Here is a 12,500-nt window from a genome sequence, read left to right as displayed (position 1 = left end):
AGCTCTGCCTATTAGATATCACAATGAGGACACTACCTAATTGTTATTTAATGAGCATGCAACTATGAGCTTGTGGAAAGGTACCAGTAGAAAGGTACAAATATATATATATATATATATATATATATATATATATATATATATATATATATATATTTGTCACAGACATTTGAACAGAAATTCTTCTTAGGAAATGTACAGAAGTCCCGTAAAAATAATTTACAATAATTGTTCTGAAATTGAAAACTGGTGGCAAATCTCACACTGAAGTTTGGAGGTGAAACAAAAATGGAACAGTTAAGTGTAATTTCATTTTTTTTTTTAACCGTCGCAAGGGGCATTGTTTTAATTCTGTAAGGGCATGGGGCTGTCAAAGAGTAAAGCACAGCTCAGAATCAGTATAACATCCAGCAAAATAATTTCACACGGCTACAGGAACATCTTTCCTGAATAGAAACTGATGGCTTTAAATGTTAAGTTTAAAACAAAAGTGCACTTGACTGTGGTTCTCTTCTCCTTTGAATAATAAAAGTGGGATAGTGCTGTCTTCTTGTGTTTTTGTGTATTAAAGGAATGTTGGTTGTTTTGGAAAGGCAATAGGGACATCTTCTGGTGAAATTTAGGACAGCCTCACGAGGGCAAGCTCTAATCTTCAAAGCTGACAACTTCCTCGACTGAGAAAACCTTGTTTTTCATATATTGCATGGTTGCATGACCAAGGCAACAAACTTGCTGGTATGTGCTAAGAACTAAATACATGTAGTGAAAATTATTAACAAAAAATAAATGCTATAAGGTGTTATATAGTCTCATGCTCCATAATTATGCATCACAAACTATACTGGCAAAATCCTTTGAAAAGTGACTAATTGCAATAGGCATTGGGTTGACGCTCAATAAATCATCATGCTGAGACGTCACCATGTATCGTAGAGCACTTCCAGGAAGCCCAGTTATTTCCTACGTGACCCGTGTGCTGGTTATTTTCTTCAATGTGAGTATTGTGTGGGACTACTCGTTTAATAGACGATTATAATGACCTTAGTTACGCTTGGTCTCTTTCTTTCCCCCAAAAAATATAATGGCAGTATCATAGAAACAAGAGATGGTAAAATATGTTGAGTGTACCAGCCAGAATCAGTAATATGATTTTTAAAGGGTAGTTTCTTTCATTTGTGTGGGTGCTCACCATGTGGAAATTCAAACCATTATATATTCAAAATCCTGCCACTTTCAAAACATAACTCACCATCCAGATTTTCCACTACCATCACAAAATCCCAGCTATGCTAACACATCCTCCAGCCTAAACAAGCCTATCAGTACATTATAAGGCTGCGGACATAGTGCGCGCGCGTGCGACAGAGCTCAATGAGGCGTGTGCGCTTGTTGCCTGAGCGTTCTGTGTCCTCCATTGACGCACGTGATGGAGAGGCGTGGCGTGACCACCAGGCTGTTTTGCCCTCATTGACTCAAAGGCTCATGTGACGCGGCCGTCGCGCGAAAAATCTAATGGATTTGTCTCCACCAAATCCGTCTGTGCACGCCGCAATGCGTGCAGTATGGCCGGACTGCTTCACATTATGTTTTTGTTCGTGCCGCGCATGATGTCGTGTGCACTATGGCCGCAGCCTTACCCATTCCATCATAATCTACCAATGACTTTATCTTTCTCTGCTTCATAACAAAGCCGTGGAAAAACATTTTATTTACATTTACAACATGTTACTAAACAACATCCCATATTATGGGATTATAAGAACATAATAACATTATGATGAACGTTATTATTAAGTGCTCAGTGGCTTATTAAGATACTAATATAGTAAATGAGGTTGACTAGTGTAGCCAGGTCCCTCTCTTACCTCCGGGCTGCTATCGGGCGCCCCAGTGGGAATTAGCGGTGAGCAGGGAGATGTTGCAGGGGTGCGCGGGTGCCGGGGGCGGTGTGTGCGCGTGTCCGGCAAGGTGTGGGAGAGCTGCGTGTGATCGGAGGGGCGACAGGATCGCCAGAGCCCCATGGAGGCTCCAAGTGCAGGGTGCCGCCTTCTTGACCAAGTCGCACATGCGCAGTGAAGTTCACGCATGCTCAGTAGCCAAGGATAGCGGCGGCCAATAGGCAACAGTACCCAGGGGAACTACAGCCTCCTACAGCCCCAGTGACATAGCGCGAACCAGCCAATAGGGCTGCAGCATTCTCCCTGCCTTAGAATAGATACATTTTGCGCTAGTCAGTCGGAGAAGGGAGCCAGACAGAACAGTAGGGTCTCAAGAGCGTGTTGCTCTGAGACTAAGCCTAGTTTGTCCCCTTAGGCCTCTGATAGGCCCAGCGCATGTGTAGCTTGTGGCTACTTCAGGGAAGGCCCCTAAGATAGGGACGCTTTGCCATTTTACTGTCTAGTGTCAGGGACACAGTGAAGACGCCGCCCGGTGATTGCGGCCTGTGGTCTGGGACCAGACCATCTCTGTTGCAACAGATTCTGGTGATATTATCCACGCTGGAATTCACCCAAAACGGAGCAGGACGCCATCGCGGACGACGACAATGCTGGATCAGACGGATCCTCTTGTTAATCTGCATTAATCTGCATTACCCGGGTGCTGGATGCCCCGGGCAGGTACCCAACTAAGTGCACCAACACTACATTGTTATAGTGCTATCTCCTACGTTTGAGTGGGCCTTGACATTGGGAAAAGGACATCAGGGTATGCGTGCCTGGCATCCAATGTACTTTGGGGACACTCACTGGTGGTATCAGGTTGGGTCCTATTATACTGTGTGTTACAGGGTAACGATATTAGTGTGTACATTAAAGGTTGATATATATATATATATAGGATCCCTTTCAGGTGGAGGCGCTGCACCGAGGCGAACACACAATCACCCCAGGCTCCCAGTGGCGGAGGCTCAGGCCTTCTGTGAGCCTACAGGTAACAGCAGTACCGGTAACCCCTTTAGTTGTGGGGGAACAAGGGCTACACTAGATAAATACTTTTAATACTTATTTATACTATATATATATATATATATATATATAAATATATATATATATTTCTTATCTTCCTTGTACTATTGGCAATCAACTTGAAGTCTACGCCATTTTAAATCTTAACAGTGCAATCCATCATCCTTTATGAAACAAAATATATATATTTTGTAAACAACTTAAACATGTATTGTATTATATATTATTCTATTTTAATCTACAGTGCGCCAATCCTGTATGCAGTGCTTCACAAAGGTAACATACAAGACAATGCAGGGAAGAATAATACAAATCGGTAAAAGTGCATAATATATAAATGGTCTTGCTTAAGAAATGGAATACAAGATACATCAGAAGGGCGCTGTAGAGATTAAGAAATATAATCATGCTTAAAGTAAACATTTGGCTCTTTTAGTTTCTTTAAAACATACTGTAGAGAGAGTTCTTTTTATTGAGGCCTCTCATTGGGGACAGAAAAAAGAAAAAACACAGCGCACAACGCTCATAGTGCATTAAAAATTATAATGTGATACAAATAAAGGTGAGTATTAAGCGTACATTTATATAAGAAAAACAGGCATTGGAGGGTTAATGTTACCCATACACCACTCGGGACAACAGTGAGGAAGTCTTCAGTGTGCAAACACACCACTCCTGCCGTCACGGTCACTTGCACCCAGACTGGGTCTTGACTGGTAACCAGCTCCTGTTGTGGACAGCAGTTCAGCAGGGCTCACCGTGACGGCAGGAGTGGTGTGTTTGCACACTGAAGACTTCCTCACTGTCGTCCCGAGTGGTGTATGGGTAACATTAACCCTCCAATGCCTGTTTTTCTTATATAAATGTACGCTTAATACTCACCTTTATTTGTATCACATTATAATTTTTAATGCACTATGAGCGTTGTGCGCTGTGTTTTTTCTTTTTTCTGTCTTCATTAGGGGTTATTTGAGCTATCCCCTGTGTCGCAGCTGCAGACGCTCCTTCCAATTTTACAAGGTCACATTATTTACCCTATTTTATCACTTACACTATATCACGCAATTATTGTTTGTTGTTGCGCACTTACTATTCACATTTCTCTCATTGGGGAAGTGCTTCTTACTCAAGTGTTTCCACTAACCTTGGCCAAGCCTGTGTTTGTCAGAGGGCCAAGAAAGATAGATAGGAGAGAAAAGACGCCTTTATTGTACCTGCGGAAGCTTCTGTTAGCATAACAGAGCACAGCACACAACAGCAACCGCCCCAGAAGTCTAAATGAATTTAACTAATAAAATGCTGGTATCTTGACACCAGCTCTTAAACTAAAAAATTCTGGTGTGGAAAATATTTTTGTTCTGAATCTGTAAGCTCTCTGGCAAGAGCTCGATTTTAACCTGTTGGACACATGGGACTAGATCCACAAAGATCAGTTAAATCAGGACTTATAATGACACGTTGCCTAAATCAGGCACAGACGCTAGTTTCCCTGAGGTTAACATGTACCTCTAAAGCTAATTATATGTAAAAACAACGTCCGAACTACAGGCAGTTCTTGGTTATCCGACACAATGCGTTACTCAAAATGGCGTTGTAAAGCGAAACGTTGTAAAGCGAAACATGTTTTCCAATAGGAACACTGTTTAAATGAAAGGTTCCATTCCTGAAGGCATTTTTAACACTAAAATACACCAAATATTTTATGCAGGCAATAAGATATGCAGCACACACATAAATTATATAGTGTATATACTGTATTATATATATAACTAGCTGAGAGACCCGGCGTTGCCCGGGATGTAAATGCGTAATAGGTAGTATTATTTATAAATGGTGGAACAATAGGTGACTATTTGGAGGGGATGGGAGGGAGGGAGAGTGGACAGGAGGGGGGGAGAGTGGACAGGGGGGAGAGTGGACAGGAGGGGGGGGAGAGTGGACAGGAGGGGGGGGAGAGTGGACGGGGGGGGAGAGTGGACGGGGGGGGGAGTGGACAGGAGGGGGGGGTGACAGTGGACAGGAGGGGGGGGGAGAGTGGACAGGGGGGGGAGAGTGGACAGGAGGGGGGGTGACAGTGGACAGGAGGGGGGGTGACAGTGGCCAGGAGGGGGGGAGAGTGGACAGGAGGGGGGGGAGAGTGGACAGGAGGGGGGGAGAGTGGACAGGAGGGGGGGGAGAGTGGACAGGAGGGGGGTGACAGTGGACAGGAGGGGGGGGGCAGTGGACAGGAGGGGGGGGCAGTGGACAGGAGGGGGGTTGGTTTGGTTTAAATTGACGGGTCCCTCCTCTCCACTCCCCCTGTATCTTTCTCCGCTCCTGACCCCCCCCCCACCCCCCATGTGTAGCTCCGGTCCCCACTCTACAGTGTCTGAGACACAGTGTAACAGACACACACACACACGCACACAGACACACACACAGTGTCCCACACACACACTGTCACGCTGTGACACACACACATAGACACAGACACAGACACACACTCACTCACTCACACACACTCACACACACTCACACACACTCACCTCTCCTTCTGGCCGCCGCCATGTTAGTTAGTCCGCGAGGGAGGAAGGGGTCCTTCCTTCCGCCGCCATCTTAGGTGCCGCGTGGCAGCAGTAGGCTGCCCTGGCCAATGCCTGTCCCCGCGCCAGGGAGGTGAGCGGGAGGTGAGTGGAGGGAGCGGGAGGTGGGTGGAGGGAGCGGGAGGTGGGTGGAGGGAGCGGGAGGTGGGTGGAGGGAGCGGGAGGTGAGTGGAGGCAGCGGGAGGTGAGTGGAGGCAGCGGCAGGCTGCCCTGCCCACTGCCTGTCCCCGCACCGGGGAGGGAGTTGAGCGGGAGGGAGGTTAGGTGCCGCGTGGCAGCGGTAGGCTGCCCTGGCCAATGCCTGTCCCCGCGCCAGGGAGGTGAGCGGGAGGTGAGGGGAGGTGAGTGGAGGGAGCGGGAGGTGGGTGGAGGGAGCGGGAGGTGAGTGGAGGCAGCGGCAGGCTGCCCTGCCCACTGCCTGTCCCTGTGCCGGGGAGGGAGTTGAGCGGGAGGGAGGTGAATGGAGAGGGAGGTGAATGGAGAGGGAGGTGAATGGAGCGGGAGGTGGAGGGAGTTGAGCTGGAGGGAGGTGAGTGGAGCGGGAGGTGGAGGGAGGTGAGTGGAGAGGGAGGTGTGTGTGATGGGGGGGGGAGAGGACAGAGAGGTGTGTGTGTGTGTGTGTGTCCCCTTTGGCCCGTCACTCCGCCTCAGGCCAATGAGAGGTGTGCGGGGGCGGCCCAAGGGACCAATGAGATTTCCCCTAGGGACACCGGACATCCAGGCAGGCAGGCAGGCAGGCAGGCAGGCAGGCAGGCAAACATACAGTGCTTTCACTAATATAGTATAAGATATAACATAATAAATAATATAATATAATATTATATAGTATAATATTATATATATATATATACGCTCTTACGACGCTTTGCAATGTTGTTCATGTGAATGTGTATATATATACACACATACACAACGTTGCAAAGCGTCGTAAGAGCGTTGGATAAGCCATTTTGGCGTTGTAAAAATGAATATAGGTATGCATTGCATAGCGTTGGATAAGCCATTCGTTGTAAAGCGAAGCGTTGTAAAACGAGGACTGGATGTACATCTCATTAGCGTAGGCTTAATGTCACGTTACCATTGCATAACGTTGCATTCTCTTCCAAAAACTTAAAGTTATGTATGTCTTGGCACTACTCCGATCCAGACCCTGAAATACGTGTTTAACTGAAGTTGGGAAAGTCCAAGGAGGAGAGGGGAATAACCCTGGAAATAAAGTTATGTTAGGTGATTCATGCCTATCTGTGCTGTTTCACTCATTCTGACCCTGTATCTGCCCTATTTCATGGTCAGGATGTGTGTAACGTCAAGTTTAGGTATGACCTAAGTAACATACAGTAATATTAACCTAAACGCACTTTTGTGGATATGCATTGCTAGTCATGCACAGTTAATGCCTCATTTGCATATCATTTGAATGCCACTATCACTAACGTCTGTTGTAGTTAAATGCCATGCTCTTTACGGGAGAAGACATTATTTTATTTTCGACATTATTGTCATTTGAAGAGATGAGGTGAGGCTTCCTGTGATGCAAATGTACCCCTTTATGGGAAGAGTCTACGGGTGCTGATATTACCTGTTGGCTCACAGAGATCTGAGCCTCTGCCACTGGGAGCCTGGGATACACCTGCACTACTAGATGACAGCACCTCCACCTGTACAGGATCCCTATTGTTGGGGGTAACCTCGTGCAGGAACAAATAATAATACTACACAGCATATCACAATAACCTTTACTAATATAGATATGCAGCAGGCCTTTACTGTAACAGGGTTACCAACATGAAATGCCCCTTTCCCCCTAGAGGTACAACTAGCCAATGCACCTCGCAGGGCGCAACCCCCCACCGTGTCCCCACACCGTGTCCATTATACTGTCCGAGGCCCTTGGCCACTCTACCACGTAAGTGTCCCCAAGTGATACCCCCACCCTTTAGGAATGATCAGCGGTGTGTTGTACAGTGTTGGTGCACTTGTAGAACGATACCTGCCCGGGGCTCCTGCACCTGGGTATCGCAGAATACACAAGGAAACCTTCCGGTCCGACGTTGTCATCCGCCACCGCGTGGGGTGAATTCCGGCGTGGATATTATCACCGTCAGGATAGTTTCTGTGTCCTTTGTGGTGCTCTGATCCCAGAAACCACCTTGCAGGGCTGCGCTGCGTAGCACTGTGTCCCTGTCTACCAAATAGATAAAGGGGCAGAGTCCCTACCTTAGGGCCTGTCCCTAAAGCAATCACTGCTCTACTAGTGTGTCGGGGCCTAACTGGGGCCTGGGGGACAAAGTCTGGCCTAGCCCAGAGGAGTACCACTCCCTGGACACTACCTGACCCTTTGCTGTCCCTCTTCTGACTGGCGTGCTCCTCTCAGCGCGCGAAATGTATCTCATTCAGTGCAAGGGAATATGGCCGCGCTATTGGCTCCCTGGCGTCACGTGTTTCTTCGCCCCTATGCATTATTGGGCTTGTAGTTCCCCATGCAGAGCCTCTGTGTAATGGCCGCCGCTCCCTACTTTGCCTCTGCAGATGTGCAAGTCTGTAATGGCTGCCGCAACTTATCAGCTAACTGCGCATGCGCGACTCACTGCGCATGCGTGAGCATCAAATATGGCGGCCGCCCGGCGAACCAGCCACACTGCGACCTCCAGGCGACCGGCCCACCTCACCAGCTGCCCCCGCACACTTCCCCCCGACCACAGAGGTAAGAGGAGGGGAACCGGAGGATAGGGAAGTCAGGGGGACCAGGCTACACAAAGTTAGGTTAACATCACATTAAGTTGTTTAATGGATCTTGGTGGATCTGGATCTTAATATTTCATGCTCACATTTCCTGATGGAAGCATCTGATTAAAGAAATAAAAAAAACATCCCCTGAAAAGGCAAGAGGAGATGTTTGAAAGTATATATAAAAAATGCAACCTGTGATCAATGGGGATTTCTACTTTTTAATCCTTAAACATGTCAATGCAATGGTTTATTTGGATCATACAGTAGGAGGAACTGCTCCTGTAAAATAGTATTACAGATGTAGCAGCCGTTATTGTTACCGCAGGTTCATTGCAACGGGACACACACAATGCGCCAGTAGGCGTAGACGCGAGCTAAAAAGGGGTGTGCCTCCTGCACTATTGCACCCGCTGGCGGTCCAGTAACATTTGCCACATCTGTACTACCTGCTACTGCTGTCATCAACATTTTATAACCCTCAAAATATGGAAAGATGGACATCTAGATTTAATTATAACAATCCTTGGTAATTTCATTTTTTCACAGGACAAAATCTTTAGGCATATATCGCAATTCCTGAACCATTTCATTTATTTTCTTAGAAAGTCACAGCTAAAATATTCTGCGGTTTTGAGGAAAAGTACAAATATACAAATCCTGATGTGTATTGGTAGGAAATGTTATGCACACAATGTAAAGGACTTTAAAGAGGCAGTCCGCGCGGCACTTAAAAAAAAGAATAATCTTTTTTTTGTTTTAGTATATGCAGTGTTTGATTACCTTTATTGAAAGCTAATTACCTAAGGTGTCAATCGATTAGTTCTCCTGTGATCGATCAACAAAGATCCTGCTTCCCAGGGTTCACAAAATAGCTGCCTTTCAGTTTCAATCAAGCCTTCAGTTAGTGTAACTCAGCAGCTACAATGTATTCCTATATTACTAAGGTAACATTATCTATTGTTACAGTTTGCAGCTCAAACTGCTGGGAATATTGGCAACAAATTATCACAAACAGGAAAGTGTTACAAAAATCTTGCACGGCTGGGGAAGTGGGCTAAAATCGGCTATAGACATCAAAGGATGCTAAGTATATCAATGCTCATTTAAAATGGCATTAAGAGTTGAAGTAAAAAAAAAATGTACAGTAGTAAGTGTTATCTAATAATACAGAACTGATTTATTAAAAAAAAAAAACAACAAACACGATATTGCATGGATTTGTCCTTTAAAGCCATTCATAGTTTCCTCAATACACAAATATCAATAATTTTAATGTCTATGAAAATTACTTTGCAATTAAGTATCTTTTAAACTTGGGAGTTATGAAAGATCCCTGGTACTGTAACATTATTCTGGCCACGGAGATCTGTGCAGACCTGTTCTTACAAATGCGAATACTGTTCATCCACTAATACATTTAAGCAGAACACAAAGCCAAGCCTCAAATATTCTTAATATTGATACAAGATATAAGTGCAACATTAAAGGACTAAAAAAAAAAAATATCAATTAGGAAAAATACAAAAAAAAAGTATTTTTTGTTTTATTCGTATTTGTACAAAAACATCATGAAGACTGAGTTTAAAACCCTAAGCAAATATATGCAAGACATAGCATCAGAAGTTTACTTACATTTGAGGCATAGCGCTGTTTCCAGCTTGATCCGACACTTCAAATTCCACTGTGTCATGATACACGTCCAGCAATGGATTAATTATGTAGAAGATTGATTTGCTGTTTAAATCCTGTTGAGTGAATCTTTCTCGGATAAAGCTGCCTGGTGAGCAATAGATAAAGCATTCCGGTCAGTCTGTGATACTTAAAAAGAAACACAACATGAACCAAGATTGCAGATTTACATATAAGCCAGGGGGTGAGATAGTTAAACCTGACATTTCTTGGTTTCCTTTAGCAAAACATATTGCTGGGAATTAATTAGAAAAGGGTCTCACACACTCCTGTCCACAACTTCTCCTGAGAGATAGAGAGGCAGAGCAAGCCACAATGGAAACAAGGGCAATATTAATTCACAGCTACATTGCAAATAACTAAATAAAGTGAAGGCTAAGTAGATATGATACAGTAGGTGCATTGTTACTTTGACCCACTTACAAAAAAAAAAAGTTGGTTGTGACGGTTGGGGATAGCCGGCCTTCATACTTAATGTGAAGCCCGGCCGGCTGCCACTAAAATCGTATTCAAGGGCTGAGTGTCAGCTCTTGGGTCTAGTATTGCACGCTAATATGTTTCCCTGTACATCTGTTCCCGTTTTACTGTCCCCTGTCGGCTCATACACTAGGCCTGCCATGTGTGGTTAGGTCCCCTAGTAGGAGATAGCTGCAGAACAGGGACATTGGGAGCGGGAGTTTAAGGATGGATATTGGGGGGGCAACTAGACTTAAAATCTGTGTAAAATGTTGCCGACATGTTTTTCTGGTAGTACTGGTATTTTACCCGCAAATCGCGTATGATTTGCGGGGACCCGTCTGTAGATGAAGACGGGGTATGTGTATGGAAGTCCCATGCAAAGTATAGGGAAAACCTGACCTGTTTTAGGATTTACCTGATCCCCTTGCCCCAGAAACATAAAACTTCGGGAGTGTAAGTTTTAGGTGGGATATTTGGGTTGAAATGCATTTGTCTTGTTTGCTGGAGTTCGGGGGACAAAGTTACCGGTAGTCCAGTAATTCTCCATGACGTGCAGGCATGATTTGCGGGTCCGCGAGGTGAATTACACCGGGGCTGCACAGTGTCCCCCAGAATCCTGTTTTTTGGGCCCAAGTATCCCAAACCCATTTCCCTCACTGGTATAAGGTTCCCCAGAACATATACTGTATTAAAACATGTTTTATAATGTTTTGTACATTCTGTATAAATGTCTATACAGTCAGCCCGGGAATCTACCTACAGTAGGTGCCGGGATGTCTGCATAGACATCGCAGTTCAAAGGAGGGAGGATGTCCAGAGGTGACAAAGCCATTTGGTGAGCGAGGACGGGCGATTTGCCAGGTCCGGAGTACAAAGGACAGCCCTTGGGACACCTTTTGGACTGCCAGACCTAGTGGAGCCTGCCCAGTGGGTGGGAATGAGTTAGCTGGGGGAAGATGCAGCTTGTGGGCGCATCTCCCATTGGCTGATTCAAATTTCCCGCTCGCCCGGCTTTCGAGACGGCTTGGCACGCCTCCTCCTCTGATGTCAGCCAAGAGACGAGCCCCTGTTTCTATTGGCTAGTGGGAGGGAATTCCCACACTCTGATTGGTCGCTCCTCCTACTTCCATGTTAGGATAGAACAGCGGAGGGTATGTAAGGAGATGCCCAAGGCAGAGAACCAGACCATGCAATGACTTGAGTGTGATGTCAAGGCAGACTTTTCAAAGTTGCTCTGTTGCGAATAACAGAGCAGGCGGCTTCATTCTAAAGCTAGTAAAGTCTGCCTAGCTGAGGCTAAGGCTGAGTCCCCGCTGGTGCTGACCGAACTATGCGTTTGGCGCTCTTACCTCTCTCTATACAAGTTAATCATCATGCTCGCGGGCACGCACGCTCTCCCAAGCTTTGGGCTTGGCGAGACAAAAGAGTTTTTTGCTTTTAGTAATCAGTAAGCAAACAAAGTGGGTGACATTTTGGGTTCGCAAATAAAAACCACCTTTAAACTTTTGCAAAAAAAATATTGTTTAGAAAATGTAAAAACATAACAAAAAATGTTTTATAATATTTTGAGGTTTTTTTTCTGATATTAAATGAAAAATCAATCAGGTTCCAGTAAAAAAACACAATTTTTTTTAGACCCAAAACAATAGAAAGTGCCCACCCTTAATATAAATCCTATTTACAGTACCTGTTGTGACATTTTCCAAGTAGCTGTACTGAGGCCCACGCAAAATTTTAAAGACAATTTTGTCATCTTCTGTATCAGCATCAGACACCTTCAAATCCCTTGATGTAATGTAGATGCCATATTGATCATTTCTGAGAAGTTCAACTTTAGTGTGGCAGTGAAGATGGACAATTCTGGGTGCAATGCTGTCCAGAGGATCCACCTTGGATAAAGATCAAATATTTGAGGTCGTTAGTATGGAAAATAAAAACTCTAGGCACAACATAAACACTATTTGAATGGTAATTGTCAAATTAAGAGTCAATTTATGATATAGTCTAAATCATCAGCATACAATTCATTATTGACTGAAAATAGTAAATTGTCAAGAGAAATACAGTATACACT

At 45.0% G+C, this 12,500-nt stretch overlaps 1 protein-coding gene across 2 annotated transcripts in view; it reads right to left on the bottom strand.

The window, feature by feature from the left end:
- The window catches only part of FREM1 (FRAS1 related extracellular matrix 1), a 204,673-nt gene that overhangs the window by 41,105 nt on the left and 151,068 nt on the right, over positions 1-12,500 (bottom strand). For both annotated transcript variants that reach the window (XM_075595856.1, XM_075595864.1), the window contains exons 26-27: positions 12,114-12,315; positions 9,911-10,055 (exon numbers count right to left, since the gene is read on the bottom strand). In XM_075595856.1, coding sequence (XP_075451971.1) covers positions 9,911-10,055; positions 12,114-12,315 — 347 coding nt within the window. The remainder of the gene's footprint in view (positions 1-9,910; positions 10,056-12,113; positions 12,316-12,500) is intronic.

The sequence above is a fragment of the Ascaphus truei genome, chromosome 1 (assembly GCF_040206685.1).
Source record: "Ascaphus truei isolate aAscTru1 chromosome 1, aAscTru1.hap1, whole genome shotgun sequence".
Taxonomy (NCBI): Eukaryota; Metazoa; Chordata; class Amphibia; order Anura; family Ascaphidae; genus Ascaphus; species Ascaphus truei.
Note: the sequence above shows the minus strand (reverse complement) of the source record. Positions and strands in the feature narration are given on the sequence as shown.